Source organism: Toxorhynchites rutilus, chromosome 1 (genome assembly GCF_029784135.1).
Source record: "Toxorhynchites rutilus septentrionalis strain SRP chromosome 1, ASM2978413v1, whole genome shotgun sequence".
In the NCBI taxonomy this organism is placed as follows: domain Eukaryota; kingdom Metazoa; phylum Arthropoda; class Insecta; order Diptera; family Culicidae; genus Toxorhynchites; species Toxorhynchites rutilus.
Window position 1 is genome coordinate 46,724,019 of NC_073744.1, and position 27,943 is coordinate 46,751,961.

Sequence of the window (27,943 nt, forward strand, 5' to 3'; positions counted from 1 at the left end):
AGCTGAGTAGACGTCACTTCGTTCAACATTGTGTCAATGATAATAAGAGAGCCTTTATGCGGTTTTTATTTTCTCGCTTCCACTTGGTTTACCCCGTTTAACGGTGCAGATAACCGAGATGAAACAAAGAGAAAGAAGGCATCGCAAGGAGAGCGAAATATAAAATGTGCTAACGAGGATGTTTTGGACATTATTATCCAAATTGGAAATTATGTCCCCGCAGCTCAGAGGAAACCGCAGAACATTTTTCTGCTTCGCTGTTCGTTTGATGTGACAAGCTTATTTTTTTTAGTAATAATCTGAAATGTGATGGTTTAATAATGGATACTTTGGTTCTTCACTTTTTCAGGGCAACAATGTAAACACGGGATATAATAAGGAAAGCGATGCGAACATGAATAAGGTTGATGTATGTCACATTGAAAAAAGTCTTATTTCAGGCAAAATTAATGCTGCGCGATTAAATTACCGGAACTCTATTGGCGATCTAACGTACAAATCTACACCTAGGCGGCGCTGCGGTGAAAGTGATGATGGTTTTAAATTTTGCCATGTGAGCTTATGGAAGGTTTGTAGTTCTTTCCATAAATTACAATGTTATAATCATAAAAGATTATTTGATTGCGATGAGTTTGTAAGAAATTTAATTCTGCGCAATTTTATATATAACATGTTATTTATTTACCTCTTTCAGTAGTGAAAATTATAAAAATGTTGACAATGGTTGAATTAAAGAAGGAAATTCGAGAGCACAATCAAACACAAGTAGAAAAATGAAAAAATGAGATTGGCGATCTAACGCAAAACGTAAACGATCGGTGAGACATCTGGATTTTGTTTTTGAACTAAGAAAATGATGCTAATGTAACCTAAAACTCAAAAACAAATCACGTATATTTTACTTCCGGGCTTTCCAAGGTAGTTCTCACATGCAGGAATCGTGCATTTTTCTACTTGTGTTTGATTGTGCTCTCGAATTTCCTTCTTTAATTCAACCATTGTCAACATTTTTATAGTTTTCACTACTGAAAGAGGTAAATAAATAACATGTTATATATAAAATTACGCAGAATTAAATTTCTTACAAACTCATCGCAATCAAATAATCTTTTATGTTTATAACATTGTAATTTATGGAAGGAACTACAAACCTTCCATAAGCTCACATGGCAAAATTTAAAGCCAATTGGCGATCTAACGTACAAATCTACACCTAGACGGCGCTGCGGTGAAAGTGATGATGGCTTATGGATGGTTTGTAGTTATTTCCATAAATTACAATGTTATAATCATAAAAGATTATTTGATTGCGATGAGTTTGGAAGAAACTTAATTCTGCGCAATTTTATATATAACATGTTATTTTCTTACCTCTTTCAGTAGCGAAAATTGTATAAATATTGACAATTGTTGAATCAAAGAAGGAAATTCGAGAGCACAATCAAAAACAAGTAGAAAAACGCATGGTTCCTGCATGTGAGAACTACCTTGGAATGTCCGGAAGTAAAATATACGTGATTTGTTTTTGAGTTTTAGGTTACCTTATCATCATTTTCTTAGTTCAAAAACAAAATCCAGATGCCTCACCGATCGTTTACGTTTTGCGTTAGATCGCCAATTGGCGATCTAACGTACAAATCTACACCTAGGCGGCGCGGCGGTGAAAGTGATGATGGTTTTAAATTTTGCCATGTGAGGTTATGGAAGCTTTGTAGTTCTTTCCATAAATTACAATGTTATAATCATAAAAGATTATTTGATTGCGATGAGTTTGTAACACGTTATTTAACACGTTGTTTATTTACACGTTATTTATTTACCTCTTTCAGTAGTGAAAACTATAAAAATGTTGACAATGGTTGAATTAAAGAAGGAAATTCGAGAGCACAATCAAACACAAGTAGAAAAATGCACGATTCCTGCATGTGAGAACTACCTTGGAAAGCCCGGAAGTAAAATATACGTGATTTGTTTTTGAGTTTTAGGTTACATTAGCATCATTTTCTTAGTTCAAAAACAAAATCCAGATGTCTCACCGATCGTTTACGTTTTGCGTTAGATCGCCAATTGGTTGTGAATTATTTGAATCAGTGTAGATATATCGGATATATTTAGCTTTCCTCGTTGTGGATATACATATTTTTTAATTGAGGGTTTAGAAGGAAAGGGATATAAGTGATTTGATCGATTTCTCTTCATCAACTTTTTCTTTCGTGAATAACTCAGCGCACAAAACGTTCCAATTTGATTTTGCTATAGAAACCGATAATTGAGGTTCTGACCTATCGTCCACATTGTCAAATAAGCTGGGAATGTGTTTGCAGTTAAGTTATGATCAAAAGAGAAAATCGATGAAGTCACTTACACCCCTTGCATCCTAAGCCCCTCAATTGAAATGTCATGAAGCCCCATGTGCTGCTAGATTGCTACGCTCTGCCAAAAAAGCGCCAAAATTGCATTCCGTTGTCGTTTCCTGTTTGCTATGCGGAGAGAACGGTCTGTGAAAAGTGGTGCACTAATCGAATTGAACATCGTGTATAACATGATTTGCAGCAGGGTTTTGAAAGCTATTTCACGCATCGTATTAGATTATTTGGGAATTAATTTCGTTTTTCCACCAGAGAAAGGATTCGTTAGCAGATCCAGCATGTATTTTTTCAGTGAACATCATCACATTGTTTGACAGGTAGTATATTGGAACCTTTAATAACTTCTTGCTGGTTTTCCGTGAATATTTTCATTCTTACAGAAACGCTGTTTCCGGTGTGTCAGACGGTTGTTTATTTCCGACGTAAAATCATGTTGGCTATTCTCGTTATTACGACAGAGCACGTTCGTCCTAAGTTTCAGTCGAAGAAACCAAAGCTTCGAAAATATACGTACGTCCTGATTCTGTGTGGCGTGTGAGATGAGAAGACAATTGCCTGAAATTAGGAAAATTGAGAAAAAAAATGTCGATGCTTAAAAATGCATTAAAAGTCGAGATCAGATGTTATCCCCAAAAAAAATTGCCCGAAAAACGACCTTCCGGGACTTAGCCTCAGTGGAAATGAGCGTATGAAAAAAAAAATATGATCGAATTTAGAGAACCGACCATGTATATTTTGATCATTGGCCCAAAACATTATCTGTGCAAAGTTTCAGCTCAATCACACAAGATTTAGGGGTGCCTCAAAACGCTCAAAGTTTTTGTCAAATTTTTTGACCCACGAAAACCTTCTAAGGGAAAAGTACATGAAATCGGAGTTTTAAAAAAATATTTTGATGCCAAATTACTTCAAATTGACGAAACGTCGAGATCTGGTGTCATCTCGAAAAAAAATTGACCGAAAATCGATCTTCTGGAACTTTGAGCGCTTGAATCATGTCTGATTGAACTTGATTGCACAGGTGATTTTTTTCGGGCCAATAAACAAAATGTACATGTTCGATTTTTTGAATTTGACACGACCATTTTCGCGGCCACCTTAATCTATCTATGTATATATAAAAATGGATTTCTGTCTGTCTGTTTTTCTGTCTCTCTGGTTCTCATGGACTTAGAAAATACTGAACCGATCGGCGTGAAAATTTGTATGTAACGGTTTTTGGGGCCGGGGAGGTTCTCATGATGGTTCGAAACACCCCCCACCCCCTTCCCCTTTTCTAAGGGGTGGCTGCCATACAAATGAAACACAAATTTCTTCATAACACGAGAAATTCTATTAGGCAAATGGAGCCAAATTACTCGAGAAGTAATGAGGCTGGAACAAGGAACAATATTTCCCTGGATTTTTGTTACTTTTCGAAATCTTTCTAGACTTCAAAAAATCCCGACTAGGGCAGCCACTAACTTTTCAGAATCCAACGGCTCCAGAATGATCCGAGTGAAGTAAGTGGTCTGCTTTTCGGTTTGGGATTTGCTCTGTTATTCTTTCCAGTGTTTTCGAGCTTCTTTCCTGTTGGGAGTTCTGGCGTTGGGGATGTTGGGCTCGGCTGACTTGACCCTCATGATTAACTTGGTTTTGAGAAATAAATACCTCCTGGTTGGCTTCCGAAATTGAACTGTTTATTTCCTTGCTATCATGAACATTTTGGTTTGTCTAACTAAATTGGACTGACGGATTTGAACTGATTTCCTCGACAAGAATCCTGACTATTTATGCACGAATTCTCACCAGACCTTAATCTATAAGGGAGAGAAATGGTCTCCCTTTCCTACTCAGATAACCGAAACCGCATAGGTTATCTGCCTGCCTACTCATTACATGAAATTCATCCCACTTGTTTCCATCCGTTGTCGCTAAAAGGGGCTCAATTTGATGAGATTCTACGCCCTAACTATTTACTGATAGTCGGCAAGATAGGGATTCTTATCTAAATTTTCCTGTTCTTATCCTCCACTGCGGAAATTATGTTGAGGAATAAATACAGCTATGCCCAAAAATCAATTGTTTTCAATAAAATTCCGGAACTGTCCAGCACATGCAGTATCTGCGAATGCGAATCGCATCTCTGACCTCGTCACATGCAGTTCATTCTGTCACTCACTATAAAATGAACCTCCCACGGCATCCGATACGACTGTCGGAATAGAGTGAGAAGAAATGCGTGATGGTGATATGGCAATCGTCATCTCACCTCATACTCCACGCACAATAGGCCTGGAAATATACGTTGAGGATTTGTTTACAGAAACACGGACCAAAGGGTAAAATCAATGGAATTTGTTATAAACTCGACATAAGTTCACGGATTTTTGTCAGAACTGATTTTTTATTCCTCATTCTTCAGAATTAAGTATAATCTGATTTTGAGGAGAACGAAAAGAATCGAACAAGATAAATGCAGAAGTAATGATTTTATTTCGTGAATCGGAAACGATGAATCGCGAAGCATTATTGTGATAGAAATCGAATCACAGCTCAGAATTTAATATACTCAATTTTTTGCTTCAGTTGTATTTCGTTACGGAAACATCAGTTACAGCTTTGCCTGATATTGATGTATCGATTTATGACATCTCGGAGGGGACAGCACGAGTTGAGTTTCGCATTGGAGTGAATGGTGTGCGAAACGAGAGCCACTCATAGGTAGTAAAAGTACTTACTATGGTGGCTCCGAATCCTCGAAGGAAAGGGCTGACAGTTATTCGGTGTGTTCGATCCAACGCAATTGACGGGCGATAGAAAATTCGATACGAGAATATTTTCCTTTCGGCTTTCGACAGTAAAGACGCGAGTTACATTTGCATATTTCTCGCACGATTGGTAGCACGTAGTTGCAAGTCTGGATGGAAGCACGCTCACGGGTAACGTGACGATGGTGATGTAGAAGAGCGAAGTGTTGTTTCCTCCTAGCAACGTGTCAGCTGTGTTGGAGGACCCACTTCAAAAGGCTCCCGCCGTGAGGGCACGGAAAGAATACGGATTCATGTTTTGGGTCAAGAGCATGCAGTGGCAAGTGCTTCGTGACGATGATGACGATGATTATTATTATGATGAAGCATGGGGTTTTTCACCCTGCTGCAAATTCGCTGCTGAGGCGCACGATTCTACGACAGAATCGATAGTGGGGCACTAGTGTACCTGTCGCGCGAAACCACAATAGTTCTTTCTAACTCGTAGACTTATCCTTGTTATTAAAACGAGCAAGTGTTTCCTGTCAAGCTAGTGTCTTATATGCAAAATAGGTTATCACAAGAAAGAAAGGACTTCTTCCCGATTTCTCTGTAAATCAACGCGAATTTATTTTATGCCACTAGCCCCGTATGTTTACAATTGTTTGAAGAGCGTGTGACTTTTATCTTCTAAAGATTCTTGAGTATTCTTTCTGGGTAAAAAAGTTCTTCACATCTTATACCACGGTTAATGCTGGATTTTGTGATACATAGGGAATTGGTCAGCAATGCAATACGTGATTGGTCAGCAATGCAATAGAGCGTAAATAAAGGGAAAATCACTCCAGTTTAGTTTACGAGGTGCACACTTCATTACTTATACAGCCATTCCATGCCAAACCAATATAGTGGTTCTCAGATTTTCGTCAAAAGTGGTAGTTTTGTTCTTTATCGCAAATTATGAGACCCGTATTTTTTAGTTTTTTTGTTAGGGTGACTCATTTTTTCGCATTTTTGCCAAAAATGACTTTTTTCAAAAATTCATAACTTTTGAACTACTAGACCGATTCAGATGATCGACATATCAAATTGAAGCCAATCACCTGGTCTTTTTTGAAAAAATACTATGCCTGCAGAGAATTTGAATTCTGCTCTCGTTATTATTGATTGTATTTGTTTTTTATTGTTTTCATAGTCTTGGGACCAAAGGCGCTATAGTTTTTTATAATTTTTCTGAAAAGCTGAAGATTTTTCACACAACATACCTCGAAACCAGGGAGGCGTTTTTTTCGTTTTTGAGTTATGATTTTTCAAAGTTAGCTGATGGTTCAAAAAATCATTTTTTTCCTGTTTTTTCCACTACAAAAAATCATAACTTTTGATTTACTGGACCGATTCAGATAATCGACATATCAAATTAAAGCCAATGAGCTAGTCTTGTTTTAAAAAAATATTACACTCTGAATAAAAATGGATTTTGTTTTCGTAATTATTGATTATATTTGTTTTTTTATAGCTTATATCGTTTCGGGACCAAGGGCGCACTATTTTTTTATATTTTTTCCTGAAAGCTGGAGTTTTTTTACATAATATATCCGAATACCAGAGAGGTGTTATTTTTCGTTTTTAAGTTATGATTTTTCAAACTTAACATGTTTTCAGTTTTCGTTCAACATTTCTATGCGACTAGACTGGATGCATGTGATTAAAATCCAATAAATTGGCAAATATGTTATTTTGATGTAGGATTACGTCTTTCGGAAACATATTGGGGTACAAATGAAAAATCGAAAATCGAGCACAACGTGAAAATTGTCCAATTTCAAACGCTTATTGCTCAGTCATTTCATGATGAATTGATGAAATTTTTGCATCAATCGATTTCGGCACTCCATAACAATTTTTGATATTCAAGAAAATAATATCTGTAGAGAAACTAACTATCGACCAATTGAAAAACCTCAACCCTTATCCTAACGGAAATACCTTCTTTTGATTGGTCAAAATTGACGACTCATGCGGCGTTTCCCTAACAGAGACATCAAAACCAAGCAGCCTGGGGGAAATCGGCATTGCAAATACCTGAAAGTAGAGGGAGCTTTTGCTCCCATTAAAAAAACTCTTCTCTAACAGAGACATCAAAATCAAGGTGCCCGGGTGAACTCGACATTGCAAATATATGCAAGTCGGCGGCATTTTTATATTGCAAGTAAGGTGAGTGACACGATTAATTCAGTAAATGAAATCCTAATTTGGAACATTAATGTTGGTTGCTTCGTGAAATTTAATCCCATTTATTCCGCGCGGCGAGTGACGTGAGATTGCAAAGTTTACTACTTAATTCTGGAAGCCACTTTACTTTTTAGCTCCTATTTGACGCTCGAGTCGATAACAAATGAGGACACGATTTCAAATCTCACCTGGTGACGGACTATAGTCACGCCATTCGCCTACGGGAATGCAGTCACTTGAGCCATCTCACGTCATTCGCCGCGTAGAATAAGGGGGTATATCAATGAACGATCGTGTATTGTGAAAAAATTAGCACAAGTTTAAGTGTAAAATTGTATATGGTAGCAGTTGTGGTAAAAATGATTTGATATATATATTTTTTTTATCCCTTTTGTTTATTTTAGGCTCATTAACATTTTAGCTGTAACAGAGCCGAATTTCAATCGTGTACATGTCACATGTTTATCATATCTATAATTAGCACATTACACAGTTCCCATGTTTTCGGCGTTAGAGTATTCCCTTCTATACCATTGCATATGGTACACATTAATACAGTTGCCATATAGGCGTAAGAGTTTTCGTTCTGTTCTTCCATTATCCAGTTAGACCGGACAGCGGAGACAGTTGATTGATCATTGTTGAGTTATTTATAGAACAGCAGCCCGATGTGTCTTGCAGAGCAGAGCAGTTGTATGGATGAATCGATCTTATTTTGACCGTGGATCGATCTCCATCGCTGATGATTATTGTTGCGTGGACGTAGTTATTCTGTAACAACACAAAGATGGTCAATGAGGGCCCTGAGTTTTGAACTCACGATCGATCGCTTACTAAGCGAACGCGCAACCAATGTGGCTACGGAGACCCCCTATTTGATATATGAAACGATTTATTTTAATTTTCTAAAATAAAAACCAAGGTGTGTTCCCGCTCGAGAATGGGTCATTCGGTTTAAGCTGTCTGTTTTGTTGTGTTCATTTTCACCCTAGGAAGGTTTTACGGCGAGAAAAATTGGAAAAGTGAAGAAATAGTAGAAAAAGTGATTTCCCAAATGCTCTATATATAGTATAGTAGAGATGTTGTTAGTCCAATTAAAATTCGCATTGGTTTGAATAAACACTCAGAAAGTAAAAATTAAAAAACAAAATTGCCTTTTCCATTTCAAATATGTTTTCTGTATATTGAAGTAACATGTTTTTACTGATGAGAAAAATTGGTAATAATTATATTTTACATTGGTGAGTTTTTTTCTTCATTTCATCCATACATAACACAGGAGGCATCTCGTATCACAGAGGGCAGTTTTCATCATATCTCGTTCGGGATCTTTTATTTGATACGGACCATCCAAAGAATGTTTATCATACTTCTTTCATCATCACTTGGTAAACAGTGGTGGAGAGAACAAACAATACCGAACAACCAAACAAAACGGTCCTTTTCAGGGCCACCAAATCATTATCGAAGAGTTTACCGATGTATTTTTTCCAACTCATCCAGAATCAAGAGATAGCTTAACGGAATCCTACGTCAACTATGCGGTCGTGTCTCGGACACAACCCTTCTGTGACTTTTTTCAAAAAAAGCTAGCTATTAGGCTTTAATTTGATATGGCGATCATCTGAATCGGTCCAGTAGTCCAAAAGTAATAAATTTTTGAAGAAAGTCATTTTTGAGAAAAAAAGGGGAAATGAGATTTGATCATAACTCAAAAAGGGAAAAAACGCCTCCCTGGTTTCGAGATATGTTGTGTAAAAAATTCTCAGCTTTCCAGAAAAAAATATTAAAAACTATAGCGCCTTTGGTCCCGAGACTATGAAAACAATAAAAAACGAATACAATCAATAATAACGAGAGCAGAATTCAAATTTTCTGCAGGTATAGTATTTTTTTAAAAAAAGACCATTGGCTTCAATTTGATATGTCGATCATCTGAATCGGTCTAGTAGTTCATATGTTATGAATTTTTCAAAAAAGTCATTTTTGGCAAAAATGCGAAAAAATGGGTTTTTGGACCACCATGGACCACCAAAATGGTCATACTAACAAAAAAATTAAAACATACGGGTCTCATAATTAGCGATAGAGAACAAAACTACCACTTTTGACGAAAATCTGATAACCACTATATCGGTTTGGCATAGAATGGATGTATATATGCATCAATCGCGTCAACAAGAATCCAATGTAATGCAATGTCATAATTATCTCCACAATGCGCAATATGCAATTTAATCAGAACAAAATTTTTGAAAAGCAAAAACAGCAAGATCTACATGTTAGAGACGCTCTTCTTCTTCTTCTTCTTCAATGGCACTAACGTTCCTAGAGGAACTTCGCCGTCTCAACGTAGTATTACTTGCGTCATTTTTATTAGTACTTAGTTAAGATTTCTATGCCAAATAACACGCCTTGAATGCATTCTGAGTGGCAAGCTCTAGAATACGCGTGATCACAGTGCAAGTCGGAGGAAATTTTTTGACGAAAAATTCCCCCGACCAGAACGGGAATCGAACCCGAACACCCGGCATGTTAGTTATGACGCTAACCACTCGGCCACGGGTGCACACGGGAGTTAGAGACGCTCATTGAGCACGATATGAGTGGACAACAGCCATTCTAATAAAATCTCTATCAACGTTTAACCCTTTATCTCTCGTTGAAACTTGGGGGATAATAGAGTGCGACCTCTTACTAGAGGCGGATATTTTAAAAATTTGCCGAACATTCTTCTTGTAAGTGTGTGAGTGGATAGGTATAAGTGTTGAATAAGTTTGAACTTACCGGGGCCCCGGGGTTCAGAAATGAAAGACGTGGTCCTACGTCAAAAACATGTAAGAACAGATAAGGAAACTAGACCATGTAGGCTAACGCCTATTAGTATGCCATAATATTTTCTTCTCTCACAGTGTGAGTGGCGAGTAAAATTCAGGAAACATACCTACTTTATTCGTTAAATTGTTTATTTGTTTTACTATTTTCACCGTTGTGTTTCAAAAACCAAAAAAATTCTAGCGCCTCGTTTTGTGTTCGGTCATTCTAAGCAAGTCACAAAAACCAACAGCCCTGCCTCTGTACCGTGTACCAACGTGCGCGTTTGGGTGAGGAGAATCAATCAACAGAGAGAGCAAAGGAGACAATCCAAATTCAAGCGCGGTTCAGAAACGAGGTATAGGACACGGTACAGAAACGATGTTCGAATCTTAAAGCGGACAGTGTTGACAGCAAAACATTTCATCTATGTTTCGGTGCGTGTGCATTAGAGTGCCAATGGATGTATGGGAAAATGTGATCCTCGAATTTCCAAAGCGAACTTGATTATAAATGATGATTCCCACGAAAAACTACCCTATGCAAAATATCAGCTCAATCGGACTTCATTTACTAGTGTCGAACAGCAGTCAAAGTTTGAGTTTTTTGAAAACCGAAAAATCACCCAAAGGGGGAGTAAAGGAAATCGACGTTTTCGAAAAAAAATTTTAATGTCAAATGTCTTCAAATTGCATGAAACGTCGAGATCTACTGTCATCTCGAAAATTTTTTTTCTTAAAAAACGACACTCTGGGACGTCGTTTTCTCGGAATACGAGGCAAAACGTATGGTTTTGGATGCCAATGAAAATCGCCATATCGATTTTTTAAACGGGACTCCCTAGGAAATGTTGATTTGCACGATAAAATAAGCTCTTCAAAATATTGGCTCATACGGACTTCATTTACTATTGTCGCAGATCTCAAAATTTTAGCTTTCTGAAAATCGAAAAATCACCCAAAAAATTTTTCGTCAAAAATCGACTTTTCAGACAAAAACGAACAAGTGCCGAAATGTCAATTTCTGACAAAAAAAATGTTTTCGAGATAACAGTATATCTCGACGTTTCATGCAATTTGAAGACATTCGGCATCGAAAACCCCGATTTCCTTTACTCCCCCCTTGAGTGATTTTTCGGGTTTCAAAAAACTCAAACTTTGACCGCTGTGCGACACTAGTAAATGAAGTCCGATTGAGCTGATATTTTGCATAGGGTAGTTTTTCGTGGGAATTAACATTTTTAATCAAGTTCGTTTTGAAAATTCGAGATGGCTATTTTCATTGGCACTCTATTGTGCATTCAAGGCATATGTATACAAGGAGTGAGGATTCATGTGAGTGCGGAAATCTTGTTGCACATCAGCACCGCGTTGCATTCTGAAGACTGGTGAGTCCCCTACATAGAAATCATAGACGTAGTCCTATATCAAAAAATATTAACTAGACGAATATAAGACAAATCTCATTTCTAATTTAATGCTAGTCTCGCTTCAGTCTGCGAGTATTCTACTTCTGTGTGTGGATGTGTGTGGATGTGTGTGTGATGCGAAGTTTGAGCTTGAGCTTGAGCTTGGGTAGACTGTACATTTCGTAGTTGCTCCCCGTGATTGACCTAAACCAGCAAAATTGCACAAAAAACACACTGAATGACGCTTGGGAGTAGCGAAACATTCTCAATGTGCAAGCTTCGGTGATTCGAGCTTTAAATAGTCAATAACGACGCCGGGCACGTCCTTACAGTCACCAGGGGAAAGGAAGGGATGTTAGTATGATATCCGCTGGTCGAGTGCCAGAAGGGTCGCCTCTATAGCGTGGTTCCCTAGCTAATATCAAGGAAGGGATAGTTGTTAGTGGGACAAGGTAAGAATCAGGATTCACTGAGGTTAGTGATGTGATTATGTAGATGCGAATTATTCTTTATCTATTATCTATCGCAGGTACCTTTTATCAAAATCTAATGAGAAACCTGATAAGGTAACCAAGAGAACTATTATATAACCAATAGAACACACACATCATACGAAATAAACGGGAGCTTACAAAAACGCGTCTGCACCAGGGTTACTATATCTACAGAATAATCTGTATTTATACAGATTTTTCAGACTTTTTGAAACCAAGAATCTGTAGATACAGATTACAGATTTTTTTGATTTTCCTACAGATTTACAGATTTTTCAAAATACCGCTCCAATTATAGTTATGGCTTGATCTCAATAATATTTTTTCCCAACTCAATTTTATTCATATAGCATTCGAATCAGTGTGAATAAGATGTATAACTTTGTGAGATTAAAGGGCGAACACGAAATTATTGCGACACATTCAACAGGGCATAACTTTTTTACCATTGGGTAAAAATCAACCAAATTTTCAAAACACTTTCTCATTGATGTGTATTGTATACATGCTGTCAAACTCGAAGTCGTGTTTTTCGATTCAGCGAAAATGGAGGTGAACCAACGCGAGTCGAGAGAACAAATTCTTTCCAAACACCTGGAATTTCCTGACCTGTCGCACCGGCAGTTGGGAAAATGTTGAACATTCACCATTCCAGAGTGTTGAAGCGGTTCCAGGAGCGGTTGACGTTGGACCACGGCAAAGAAGTTGGAAGAAAACCGGGACCGGAGAATAAAAAGACGGAGGGAAAGGTGAAGCGGATGATTAAAACAAATCCCAACGTCTCAAGCCGTGATTTGGCTAAAAAGATCGGCATGTCGCAGAGCTACGTCCAGAATGCAAAGAAGATAGGTGGACTACATACATACAAGGTACAGAACTTCAAAAACCGCGATGAGCGGCAACAATCGAAGGCTAAAACTCGGGCACGGAAGCTCTACGAGAAGATGCTGACAAAATATGACTGCTGTGTGATGGACGACGGAGTTTTTCACCGGCAAGAGCAAGTTCGATGTGGACGACAAATTTAAAAAGAAGAAAACGTCGAAGTTCGCCTCCAAATATCTCGTTTGGCAGGCCATCTGCTCTTGCGGACTGAGGAGTGAGCCTTTCGTGACAAAGGGCACAGTAAATGGCGAGATTTACAAATCTGAGTGCCTCGAGAAGCGCCTTTTTCCGTTCTTGCAGCAGCACGACGGAGCTCCGCTATTTTGGCTAGATTTGGCATCATGCCACTATTCTAAAAGTGTCCTGGAGTGGTATGAGGCCAATTCTGTCCATTTTGTTCCAAAGGACATGAACCCGCCAAACTGTCCGGAGCTGCGCCCGGTGGAGCAGTAGTGGGCAATAATGAAGCGGGAACTTCGGAAGAGCAAGAAGATAGTCAAAGACGAGAAGGACATGTTAAGAAAATGTAAAAATGTAAAAACTGAGAAACTGGTACCGGATGACACTGTAAAGACTTTGATGGAGGGCATCAAGCGAAAATGCGTTCAATTTTACACTCAAGGCTCCATCGATTAACTTTTCTTTTGATTTTTGAAGTAAATATATGTATAAAATTACCCTAAAATTTTGGTTTGATTCTAAACATTATAAGAAAATTGGCATGACATTTTTGGTGTCGCAATAATTTCGTGTTCGCACTTTATGAGAGATGAACAAGATTCCTATATTTTTTGAAAACTTGTGATAAGTATTTACTAAACATATTTTTTATGTTTATGTTTAAAACATATTTGCTAAAATTTGCTTCTTCGTGTGATATCTTTCGAATGTGTCACAAAAGTTATTAGTTTGGCGTCTTTCATTTTTAAAAAAATTGTATTTTTGATAAATGTAAACGGTATATAACCTAGTAATTCAACGCTTGATTGATATTAATTTTAAGATGTACCAACAAAGCAATGCAACAATACACGAGAAAACTCACAGACTTTTTCAGATTTTATAGAAGCAGCTGAAGATGGTTGATTATTCATTGTTCATGAGACGATAGACAAGTTGGCTATTCATTGGAATTTGTTTCTGTATTGTCAATGTACGTTTTGCATTGTGTATGTCGAACGAAAGTCCAGCTTCTTCTTTGTTTTATGGAGGCTTTAAACTTTGAAGTTTATCTCCTTTCACATTAAAAAAGACTAGAAGATCAAAACCAACCAGGTAACGTAACCGTATTTTACGTGATGTAATACACTGCGATTACAGGCGTTCTTATATTTGTTAACACCCACCCACCATTATTTTACATTTCTAATAAACAAAACGCTATATTAACCACCTCAGTCTATCTTTGACAACGTAAACAACAATACACAGGCACTCTCCGCCAGACGGCACGAAAAACCGAACGCGATGTATCATTTCATGGGGGGATTTTATGATTTGAATTAGAAGTTGCAAACTAGCAAAGACGGTCGATTCCTCATTGGCATTGTCCGTAGAACAAACATTACCTTTGCGAATGATTCACAGTGGCCCAAAAAACTTGTGCTTCACCGCTACATTATTGACTGCACGAGTAGATGAACACAGAATAAACGGTATTTGTAATGTATAGTACAAACAAATTTTTGGAAAATCTCGATTCAATTGGTGTGAAAATCATCAAAATTCGTTCCTAACAGAGTAGTTCTAACGGTCATAACTATTTCATAAAAACGTGACATGTTTCCTGGTTTGGTACCCTCAATGAAAAATGTAGTCTCACGACAAAAATACAAGTGATGGAAAAAAGCTTTCAACGCAGATCTCCATGTCTCGCATAAATGGGGTGAGATGCCTTGAAGGGAGAATGCTCTTCAATGGGAGCATCATCATCTCAGTCGCTACATACTCCGCCGCTGTATGATATTATCAAACCACATCGACGGTTTCTGCTCTGGAGCATGTTGGCGTTGTCCTGACTATAGCTGTGTCGCTCATTATACGCCACATTTGCTACTTTTCACACTGAATGGGTTATTCATGAAGAACCAACGCTTTGCGTTTTGTGTGGCGAGCTGGGTATGCTATGTATAAGTGGGATAAATGCAGTGAAACGCTCGCTCAGCCAAGCGACGGCCGATTAACTGTGTTATAGACGGCTAATCATGATCCTGGAACCGTTTGTGGATAGCAGGGGGTTACTTCTGGTGAGTCCCATAACAGTACTCACATATGTAATTGTTTGCTGAAACTGATATTAGTCGAAATGTATGAGTTTTTCGTCTACTTTAAATCATTAGGAGCCCCCGCAGACCGCATACTTTTTTTGTCGGTCGATTTAATCATTACGAAGAGATATGCATATGCGCACATTATGACGATTCAGTTGGGTCGGTTTATGCACTAGCAATCCAACCTGACTAAACTATCGGTCTTCAGTGTGCGGGGGCTCTAATTCTTGTTCTATGAAAATTCATTTCGTAGTCAGATAACAAGTATATCGCTTCATGATTATTCCCCAGTTTTTGACGTTATCTTGCGTCTCTCAATGACTATCGAATGAACAGAATAATTTATATCTCGACAGAATCACTGGTGAATCTTCCCAATTCGATGCCGAGACATGTACTGTACTAGATTGTAGACGCAATACCAAGGAGCAATCTCGTGTCCCCTCCTATTGCTCGTATTGAGTGGTTGGTATAGTAACTAAATCAAATTATCATATCATAGGTGGTTAATATAGGGCGAAAGTCTTGCTATATTTTGCCTTACCCACTGTGTGGTGTGTCCGAAAGTTCGAACATGGCGTGAAGTCGTAATGTTTGGTGATGTGAGCGGGCAGTTTTGCGGGGCCAATGACCGCGGAAAATAAGAAATTATGGCGAAGTATCACGCGAAATTCAATGATTCTGGAATTGGTCTCATTCAAAAAAAATGTTGAGTTGAAGAGAGAATAAATAACAGAATGAGATCGGCTGGTTGATTCGAAAATGATACAAATGTTTTATTTAATAAGGTGCACATAAGAGTTATGAACAATTAAGTTTCTGTGAGGATACGTGATTATTGGTTGTTTCTTAAAAATACAAACAGAATACAAGTTTGGAAAATAATTGAAATAGTTGAATATTTTTTGTCGCTAAGTTGAGACAAATGCACTCTTAGTTTGTTTACAGTATTCGCATTCGTCAGTTCCCCACAAGTGTGCTTTATGCTATTTTTCCAATGGGAAAATATCGACCAATTTTGAATTGAATTTCGTTTGCCGATTCGCTGGAAATATTACAAAAGTGCCCGTTCAAAAGCGGTCGATATGATAAAAGGGCTTTTTTTGCTCAGGGTGGCGCTATCAACGCTTTTAATTCATGGTGGCTATCAACGCAAAAGTCGTGGCATCGATAGAGTAAAGAAAATGTTCGTTTAAGTTTGACAAATGGGGGAACTTAGGGTAAGACGCATCTTGTCGGTAAAACGCCCCACCAAGAAAAATCATGGAAAATGCAGTTATTGGCAGGAATTTTCTATGTTTATAACTCTCTCTTTTCATTATGAATACCATTAAATGTAGTTTAGCACCAAAACCTCGTCTTGCTTCATAAAATAGTAACATATAAAAAACCGTACGATATCATGTAACTTTGGTCGCATCGGTCATAGGACTTTTGAAGCATTGTGAAACTAATTTAAATTTTGCAAACTTCAATACACTCTCGAATGTTACCAGAGCTATAGATTGAGTTTGGACGAACAAATGTGAAAAAATCCTTTTTATATTAAAATGCAATTTTCTAATCCGTTTCATAACGGGGTACATCGTTCCAGTATGAAAATTTAAAAAGAGTTAGTCATTGTCAGTGTTACCAAATCACTCAGATATTTACTGCAATTGTTTTATACCTAAATGGTTTCTGAAAAGCATAAAACCATTTTTCTCTGTTCTTGTATGATGTAATAAAAACCAGAACTTACAAAATTATTTCAATGTTTCTGACTACTCAAGTTCTTCCGTTATTACGAATAGAACTCATAAATATAAAGGCCAAAAGTCTGACACATATTAATACGTTTGGTAAACGAAAATATTTGATTCAAAATTCCTCGGCGTTTTCGGCGTTCGACAACAAAAATGCCTCGGAAATTCGATTCCATCTGACGATTCTAACTGTTAGAAACATATTGGAAGCGGAAGGTATAAGCAGTGAATCAAGAATTAACCAAAAAACGCTTCGATGTCGTTTGACATTTTGACCCGTTGTTGTGGTGCATTTTGGACACGCATAATGGCATCTTATCTCGCTTATTAACACGTTCGTTGCCCAAAGCGATTTTTCTGAGTTTCTTGCAAAGCCCAGTTTGCGGATAAATTATTAAATGAAGGTCAAACTAAGTTTGTAGACAACTTTGACATGATCTAGCAATATTTTATTTAATTTGGAGATGAATTGACAACAATAACACATGCCAAAGTCATATTATATGGCTTTAAAGTCTTGCCAGATGAGTCATTACTGATTTTGAACATCATTTTTTTCCATTCGAAAGTCAATATTTTCGAAATAATCTCTTATTTACACTGAGTGGGGGTGAAAATGGGTCAAGCACAAAAATGAATTCCATGCCAAATCGATATAGTGATAGTTAGATTTTCATGAAAATTGGTAGTTGGTAAGATGAGGAATTCTTAAAATATTAGATCCGCATTTTTTATTTTTTTCATCAGGGTGGCCATTTCCATTTTATGGTGGTCCGAAAAATTAACTGTTTCCATTTTTTTTTCCAAAAATGACCTTTTTCAATAATTCATAACTTTTGAATTATTGGACCGATTTAGATGATCGATATATCAAATTAAAGCTAATGAGCTAGTTTTGATTGGAAAATATTACACTTGAAAAAAAAACTCATCCCATTTTTTTCGTAATTATTGATTGTAATTGTTTTTCATAGCTAACTAATAACTAATGTCACCATATGTTTTATATTTGTTCTTGAAAGCTGAGGTTTTACATGACATATCCAAATTTCAGAGAGGTGTTTTTTCGTTTTAGAGTGATTTAGCAAAGTTAACATGTTTTCAGTTTTCGTTCAATATTCATATGCAACTGGACAACATCTATGCGACTAGAATGCAATTTTTATGCATATGTGGTATTTCATGTGGCTTCAAATTGTTATATCGATCATCTGAATCGGCCCAGTAGTTTGGAAGTTATGAATTTACAAAAGTCATTTTTGGAAAGGGAAAAATAATTTTCGGACCATCGGTTAATTATAAAAAATTATAACTCAATAACACAAAATAACACATCTCTGAATTTTGGATATGTTATCTAAAAAAAATCTTAGCTTTCAAGAAAAAATGTAAAAAATTATAGGTCCCGAGACAATGTAAACTATAAAAAAAAATTGCAAGACCAAAATCCAAAATTTCTGCAAGTATAATATATAGCTAATTGGCTTTAATTTGATATGTCGATAATTTGAATGGGTGCAGTAGTTCAAAAATTATGAGTTCTTAAAAAAAGTAATTTTTGAAAAAAATGATCTTTCGGATCTCCCTAAAATAGAAAAGGTCACCTATTTAATTTGATGTGTAGATCATCAGAATTGGTACAGTAGTTCAAAAGCTATGAATTTAAAAAAAGGTCATTTTTGGAAACAATGGGAAAAATATTTTTTGGGCAACCCTAAAATGGAAATGATCACCCTAATGATAAAAAATACGGGTCTGATGTTTTGCGATAAAGAACAAAACTACTACTTTTCACGAAAATCTGAGAACCACTATATCGGTTTGACATGGAATGGCTGTATATAAACATTTCCATCGAAATTCTAGGTGGATTGACACTATTTTCGTAACTCAAATAATCATTCAAGACACTTACTTGTTGTTAAATTATTTTGAAATTATTGAGAAATTGATTCCTAAACACAATTCTTAATAGAAAGTAATATTCACTACTTTGAGCCATTGTCACCCCCTCTAGTTCAGTGAAAAATTAATAATATTCAACAATTCCTTGGGGGTCTTCGTAGCCACTTGGTTACGCGTTCGCTTACTAAGCGATCGGTCGTGAGTTCAAACTCAGGACCCTCAATTGGCCATCTTTGTGTTGTTATAGAATAACTACGTTCACGCAAACATCATCAGCGATGGAGATCGATCCACGGTCGAAATTAGATCGATTCATCCATACAACTGCTCTGCTCTGCAAGAAAAATCGGGCTGCTGTTCTATAAATAACCCAACAATGATCAATATCAACTGTCTCCGCTGTCCGGTCTGCTGAACAATGGAAGAACAGAAAGAATACCCTTACGCCGAAATGGCTACTACTGTGTAATTTACCATAATGTAATGGAACAGAAAACTTAACGCCTAAATGGCTACTACTAACTACTGTGTAATTTACAGTTTATAGAAACATAAACATATATATACGATTAAAACCCGGCTCTGTTACAGCTAAAATGCTAATGAGCCTAATAAATAAATAAATGGGATAAAAAAAATCCTTGAACACTTACGAGCGTTGATCATTAGAGAACATTTCTACGTAATCAGCATTGTGTTTTATTCTAATTTACGATATTTATTCAACAAAAAGTTCGAAAACTACTTTTTTGACCCATTTTCACCCCCATCGACGGTATGTAACAAAAAAAAAACTGTTCAAGAGTCGGAAGCCGCAAAAACTTCACGGAAGTATTTGACTTGCAACAAGCAAATTTAACTATGAAATATTCTCTAACTGATGGTTTTCGTAGGACACTTTCTCAATTTTGCTGTTTACATTTTGGAAATCGTGTGATTCGCACATGAAAGTGCATAAAGGCTATTTTTGATATATTCGCCTTTGGGAGAAAATTAGTGATTCTAGCGTCGGAAAGATGATCGAGAATCATTCACAACTCAATATAGAGCTATCCGAGATTTGTCTGTGAGAGGTAGACACTGGCTATTTCGTTTTGGTCATGGCTTTCACATTATCTGAACAATGGTGTACACAACTTTACAGATGGATAGATGGATTTATGTATTGATAAAGCATAGTTTTCGTGCTGAAATATCTTTATTCCGTGTTTGTACATAATTTTTAGTCGTCGATCGCGTTATCCGCGATAATTCGCGGTGACCTTGCCAGACTTTTTCACGGATAATCGGGGTTCTACTGTAGTTCCGTCAAGCTTAACACTTTGACGGCCATGAGTGCAGCACTGCACACGCGAAATCTTTCAAAGTTTCAAACGTGTGTGCTACAGGACACGATTTATGTTAAAACTAATGTGTTTTTCGTTTTCTACTGGCCTCAATACATAGTAAGACACTTCGATCTCATAGTTTGGCATCACTGCTTGTATTATTCTACCAATTATAATTTATCACTGCCCGAAATGATCTGAGAAGTTTTTATGTCTGGATTGTTTTAATAGAAGACATTTTACGAGTTTGAAAAAAAGTTATAAAAAATGTAATTTCGAAAAAATAAATTGTTTTATAATGATTTTCATCGATATTTTACTCGTTTACCTTGAGTTGGGCCGCTTGTGTAGTACTACACACAGGCATTTTTTACTCTTATATGGCAGATGGGGTTGAAATTTTATGCTCAATGGGTTCCTGACACCATCTAGTATAAGAATCAACCCATTGGACCCTCCAGGTTTTTACGAGCTTTTTTACCAAAACACCATGGCCGTCAAAGTGTTAATGGCGAGTGCTGAAGTCCCCTACAATGACGAAACGTAAGTTGGTTCGACTGATGACGGTCAGGTCATTCTTGAACTGTACAGATGATTCGTTTCTATTGTGGCACTGGTAGTAGACTGTGACAAATCGGATGAATCCTGTCGACGATTTCGCCTACACAACACACCACCACACCACAACACACAATTCAAAGTTGCTCTCCGTGATTAACCTGAACCAGCGAAATTGGATAAAGAACACACTGAATGACGCTTGGAAGTAGCAAATCATTCTCATTGTGCAAATTTCGATGATTCGAGCTTTAAATAATCAATAACGACGCCGGCCACGTCCTTACAGTCACCAGGGGAAGGGAAGGAATGTTAGTATGATATTCGCCGCCCGAAGGCCAGAAGGGTCGCCTCTATGGAGCGGTTCATAATCTATAATTTACCGCATATACTTTTTATTTAAATTTAGTCGCTTTGGCGGAGTGTTAACTGTGGGAAACCTGAGAAGGTAACCGAGATAAGTCTTCTAAATCAATCGAGCTGGCGATATATTCTGTTATTCATCGCGCGTACGCTTTATAGAATTTCAATCCCAACGTCGAAGAGTTATTTTTGGGAAACCTGAGAAGATAACCGAGAGAACTACTCTAGAAACAATCGACCCCGGCGATATGTTATGTTGCGCATTGCGTGTACACTCTATAGAACTCCAATTGTGACGACGGGGAGTTATCTTTGGGATACCTTAAATGGTAACCGACAGAACTTGAAACCATCGTTGTGCGGTGGAAATGGAAACTGTATCGGGTCCATAAACTGCACAAATCTTATTGGCAGCTTAAGATGCATTTTTGCCTTTGTCATAGTAGTACTGTAAAATATGTCGGATTTTCTCTTTATTTTGCAACACTGTCAAGGACTATATTATAGCGCGCAAAAATACCTTTCCAACAAGCTATAGTATGACTCGATACAATGAATACAACTAGAACTACGCGCTTACAACGACTCCTCGCGGAAATACCGCAGGACTTTTTTCACAGCCTAATATATTACCTTCGAAACAGTACAAGCATTTCTCGAGTTGTGTTTGTAATTGGACAAATACTTATTTTAATACAAAAAGACAAATGCGTACCTTTGTCCCATAGTGGGGGCAAAGTTAATCTTCATACATAATTTCTATTTAGGTGTTCCTGAAAACCCATTATCTTTGACGCTTCACTAACTTGTAAAACGTAGTTCAATGGGGTGCCATTCATTTCGTTTTTACCATGAAATGTGTACGGGAATAAGGCCCGATATGTTTTCTTCCAACGTTAATTTGGGTGTAGCCATCGCACCTCACTATACGAGTGAATAGCATCCAGGAAAATCTCGTCGAGACATCGCAGTGGATTATACCTACTAGTGAACGAGAAGACACAGCACAGGAAACTGATGCACACTATGCAGCGGGCAGATGGAGCCAGCTGTGTACATTGTCAGGCAGTTGAGCAGACGTTAGTGCACAAATTGAGCGAGTGCCCTCGAGTTGCAGCAGTTTGGGCAAGAATGCAGCGCAAAATGACAGAAACATTAGGGGGATGGCAACAACTATCTTGTGAGGACCTATTGAGACCATCATTGCAACATATCAATCATACAAAAAGAAATGAATTATTGAGAAACTTCGTTCAATATGCTAATTTCATTGATGAGGATAGCGGAACCATGGACATTGCTAGTTTAGAATTTTATTTAGAAGTGAACTAAATATGTAAATATTTTCGAACAAATAAACTTGACATTGAAACATAAAAAAAAAATTACCCCATTTAAAAAAAAAAAAAAAAAATAACGTATAGGTTAAAAAAATAGAATTTCAGATGGCGATGGAAACAAAACATCAAAAGATAATTGAATAGATCAAATTTTCCTTAAATCCTACGTCCTAGGTAAATTTGTTCCATTTGTGATCTTGGGCGAGTGATTAGCATCACATATATCATGCCGGGGGTTCGGAAACGATTCCCGTATATTACATATTTACTACGATTTTCTTCCATAATGCAATAATTTTCAAGAAAACTCGGGACTTCTTCAACTAACTTATGCACTTTGTTATAGGGGCGAGTATGGTTCTATACTAATACTTATACTAATGGACAGAAATTCCTAGAATGATGATTATTACCATAATTGGTTTTGGTTTTACTTATGTTTGTCTTACTCATTTGCTTGAATATTAGCGGCAAATCTACAGCACAAAAAAAAAACTCACACATGTATGTTTTGCCTTCTAGAAAAAAATGATCCAATTTTAAATTTATGCTGAGTTTATGTTTTGCATGTATTACAGCTAATGCTTGCAAACACGTTACCGGGGTCAATGCCATCAATTCTGAAAAGGTTTTCAATCAATTAGTCAAGAATTGTTCCTTGCAACAAAACATTGTTTGCTCTGTAACACCTCAAGCGAACACAGAAACGTCGTTATGATAGAACCACGGATCGCTGCTCAGCACATCTCAGCACTGTCTGTTCCCATTCACGGTTCGGCGATGATTGAGGGAGGCAGCATGAAGCTGCACATAAAACAGTGTTCTGTTGTCTACTTGTTATCGCTAAAAAAAGCTTGTTCCCAAAAATCGATAATTGCTGATTGTTCTTAAAAACAACACGTGAGATGGACTGAAGAAATTTATGAAAAATCATATGAACGCCAAAGCAGGATATTCATTGCATTGAGTTAACGGTCTGTATTCGCCAGATTTTCGGTATACTCCATTTTGATTTGCTGAAACACATAACTTTATCACATGGAATACATATTTGACAAGCAAACGTTAATCTCAAAGTGCGTTATTCCACCTGAAAATCCATTGCCATTTACGCTTCACAAATTGGACGATTAGCAACACATTTGGTGATTTATTTTTATTTATATATTGGGTTGCCCGAGAAGTAATTGCCGATTTTTTCATTACAAATAAAATACAAGTTTTATGTACATAGAATGAACGCATAAAGATGGAGTGTACATAATTTTGAAGCTTAAGTTTCCAAGTTTTGGAATACTTTACAAACAATTTTTTATCCTGGTGTGTGTAGATTTAGTGGACAAAAATATCGGGATGAAATAAAAAATCGGTTTCTATTTGTTTTTATTAAGATTTTGTGGACTAACACCAACGAATTCAACAGCAGATCCAATTAGCCTTATCAACCAGCTTTCATTTAAATCCTATAATGTCCTGTAGGACCTTCCAATACAGGGATATTTTTGTTTGAAAGAAAAATTTGCCCTTCGTTTCTTATCAATAAATTATATATAATAATATACAGGGTCTTCCATATTAAACGCTCACGCAACAAATTTTAATAACTTCTACAAAAGAGAACCGATTTTTATTTTTAAAAAACGAAAATAAAGCTTATTTCAGCACATTTTCGATGTAACCACCCTTTTTTGTGATGGAAAAAAACGACAAATATTTTTCGGACAACCCAAAAGATTCTTAAGAGTACTTATGGGACAACTATACTTTTCAAATGAAACTTATTGGAGTAAAATAGTTTATTTATTCATTTTCACCAAACAAACATAACAAATCAATCATAAAATCAAAACAAGTAGGTGTCCATTTCATCCTGTTCTCGATGTCTTTTTGACATAATCTTCGACATAACCGCCAATGAATCGAATTTAAAAATTTAAATTATTTAAAATACTTCAGCTTGAACTTGGGTAGATTGTAAACTTTGTAGTTGTTCTCCGTCATTGACCTAAACCAGCGAAAGTGCACAAAGCACACTGAATGACGCTTGGGAGTGGGTGATTCGAACATTAAAAAGTGAATAAGGACGCAGGCCACGCCCCTATAGTCACCAGGGGAAGGGAAGGAATGTTAGTATGATATTCACGGCCAGGAATGTCGTCTCTGTAGCGTGGTTCCCTTGCAACTATTACGGAGGGGATAGTTGTAAGTAGGGAGGGATAAGAATCAGGATTCACTGAGATTTATATGTGATTACGAGAAAGCAAGCTTTCGACCACTCGACTGATCGAAAGAAATCATTTAAAATCCTTCATTTCGAAAACGCAAAAATTAAATACACACGCAGAATTGTTTATGAATTTTTGTTTTGGTTTATATTCTCTATGTTTGACATGGTGTTTTCAACATGAATATGATATTCAATGCCTGCCTGTAATACCCACAATTTCCCTGCATTCAAATGGGTCACTGAGCGCGTTCTTGTTCACAATCGAGTTTCGTGTGTGTTGCGGTGCATAATTTGTCGCAAAGATATTCAAAGTAATTACGAGCCTGGCAAATAAACAAGATATGAGTGATAAGGTATCTGAAAGTATAATAAATTATCATAAGTTGTAATAACGAAGAAAGTCGTCGGTGATATTGCAACTGCGCAAGCACTATAATCTCTTAGTAAGTGATCCATTTTTGTTCAATTTCGCCGTAAAAATTGAACTAATCACGTCGATCTCTCGAACTATTCTAGTGTTTGTGTACAATTAAATTGCTTGTCGCGGCGAAAGTAGCACACAATCTCTGAATTGATCTACGACCTGTTCGCCCGTTCTACATTCAGTCGAACGATAACAGTGCAAGATTTCAGTATAAAATGCATACTGAGCCAGAATCAAAGTACAACACTTGGGAGAGTAATGAAGATATCCAAATGTTTCGCGAATATCTTAGAATACCGTCGGTACATCCAGATGTAAACTACGGTAAAATACTGTAAAACTGATGTGTGTCGCAATATACGATTATCTCTATTAATCTAACCAACAGATGAATGCGTTGAATTCTTGCGTCGCACAGCTGCTCATTTGGATTTACCGGTGGCTGTATTGGAAATCCACCCACGAAAACCGATCGTGATTATCACTTGGGAAGGCACCGAGGCTTCTCTGCCATCCATCGTGTTAAATTCCCATATGGACGTTGTGCCGGTGTACGCTGACAAATGGACATATCCACCTTTCTCGGCACACATGGACCCAGAAGGTCGGATCTACGCCCGTGGGTCGCAAGATATGAAATGCGTGGGAGCTCAATTTCTTGCATCGATACGTGCACTGAAAAACCAGGGCATAAGGTTGAAAAGAACCCTTCACGTGTTGTTTGTGCCGGACGAGGAAATCGGAGGAACGCTGGGAATGAAGGCCTTCGTCGGGACGGAGCAGTTCGGAAAGCTTAATTGTGGTTTCGCCATCGATGAAGCGGTCGCATCCCCTGATGATACATTTATGTTGTTTTTCGGTGAAAAAACTAGAATAGGCAGGTTTGTTGGTGGGACTTGATGTGTTGATTCTAATTTCTTAGTTTTTGTAGTTGTTAATTTCATCATTCCCGGAACTTCGGGCCATGGTTCCCTGCTGTTACAAGAAACTGCTGGTGAGAAAGCACGGAAGTTAATAGACCGAATGATGGATTACCGAAACAGTCAACAGGAAAGGTTGGATAACGACCAAGAATTAACTGTTGGGGATGTGACCACAGTGAATCTTACGATGATGTCGGTGTGTAGAATCTGTATTCGGACAGTTGGTTGGTCACAGTAGATCTGACATATTCATTCAACCGAGTGGTAGAAATATGACAGATCCGGTGGTTGGGACCATTCGAGTGTTCAACACTCCAGTCCAGAGTTGATATGATCAATTTTTGTTCGCAGGGTGGTGTACAAAACAACGTTATTCCGCCAGAATTCAAAATAAGCTTCGATATACGAGTGGCACATGACACCAGTATCGATGCTTTCGAGGCTCAATTGCAAAAATGGTGCGAAGAATCCGGGGGAGACATACACATTGATTACGAACAGAAGGATTCACTAATAGAACTCACTAAGCTAGATGAAACCAATCATTTCTGGATGGCGTTCAAAGCAGCGGTCAATGAGATGGGAATTGCAATCCGTACTCATGTTTGTCCGGGTGCTACGGACGCTCGTTTCCTACGAGAACTAGGCATTCCCGCTGTCGGATTTTCGCCGATGAATAACACGCCCACGTTGTTACACGATCATGATGAGTTTTTGCACGCCGAAACGTTTTTAAGGGGGATAGAGATCTACAAGAAACTTATCACTGCTGTTGCAAATGCTTGAAAATTGTGAGTTAGTCATTCTGAATTTAAAGCAGAAAATAAACCTTTGACGAAATATGTCATCAAATTTTTGCTACAGTCAGGTTCTGGAGAATAAAAATGGATAATATATGGTTATATTTCTCACCTTTCAAATTCATTTTTTCAATTTAACATTCAATTTGGGATGCCATTATAGGAATATGGCCTCATAGCGTCGAACCCCAACTAGTAATGGTTTAGTCACAGTTTAAGCTATTGTAGTTTTCGAGGTGAAACAAATCTGGTCACGTAACTCGCATCCTTACGTCGATCATTGTTCCACGATGCGACGGAAATAGATCGACAGAAGCAAGCACAAATAAATCACTCCGAGTGTATCATTAGAAGTGTATCATTAAAACGAGACTCCCCATTATTTACCCGTCCCTCGTTGAGAACTTGGGAGAACATTTCCTCATAAAACATGTTAAATTAAAAATATCATCGTATGGATTTTATCATTGTCACTGTCGTCTAGAAGACATACAGCCATTCCTTGTCAAACCGATATAGTTGCTCTCAGATTTTCGTGAACAGTGATATATTTGTTTTTTTCTCACAAAATATTAGACTCGTATTTTTTATTTTTTCATTAGGATGCTCATTTCCATTTTAGAGTGGTCCGAAAAATCCATTTTTTCGAGTTTTTCCCAAAAATGATTTTTTTCGAAAATTCATAACATTCAAACTACTTGACTGATTTAAATGATCGATATATCAAATTAAAGCCAATTACTTAGTATTTTGGGAAAATTATTATGCTTGCAAAAAAATTGGATTTTGTTTTCGTAATTATTGATTGTCTTTGTTTTTTGTTGTTTTCATGGCTTTGGAACAGATATTTTTTAATATTTTTTGTGGCAAGCTGAGGATTTTTTACATAATAATGTTATTTTTTACATTACATAACCAAAAATCAGAAATGTGATTTTTTTTCGTTTTTAGGTTATGAATTTTTAAATTTAACCAATGGTTAAAATCAAAATTTTCTTCCTTTTCCAAAAAAAGATTTTTTTCGAAAAAATCGTAACTTTTGAACAACTGGACCGTTTCAGATGATCGACATATCAAATTGAAACCAATGAAATTAGCGAAAAATTCGGACTTTGGTTTTTGTAATTAT

The 27,943-nt window shown here is 37.1% G+C and overlaps 2 protein-coding genes across 3 annotated transcripts in view; one reads left to right on the forward strand and one right to left on the reverse strand.

The window, feature by feature from the left end:
* Nucleotides 1–27,943, reverse strand: part of LOC129763208 (spastin) — an 86,734-nt gene that overhangs the window by 13,507 nt on the left and 45,284 nt on the right. The window lies entirely within an intron of this gene.
* On the forward strand, nt 25,129–26,894 carry LOC129763212 (aminoacylase-1-like). The gene is made up of 4 exons (XM_055762094.1): nt 25,129–25,415; nt 25,480–25,968; nt 26,023–26,210; nt 26,366–26,894. Exons 1-4 carry the CDS (start codon nt 25,307–25,309, stop codon nt 26,798–26,800), a joined length of 1,221 nt encoding a protein of 406 aa, XP_055618069.1. The 5' UTR covers nt 25,129–25,306; the 3' UTR covers nt 26,801–26,894.

Coding starts and splice junctions, on each gene's coding strand:
- LOC129763212 (XM_055762094.1), top strand. CDS start 25,307: ATGCATACTGAGCCAGAATCAAAGTACAACACTTGGGAGAGTAATGAA. Junction 25,416..25,479: donor ACATCCAGATGTAAACTACG/GTAAAATACTGT, acceptor TCTAACCAACAG/ATGAATGCGTTGAATTCTTG. Junction 25,969..26,022: donor CGGTGAAAAAACTAGAATAG/GCAGGTTTGTTG, acceptor TAGTTTTTGTAG/TTGTTAATTTCATCATTCCC.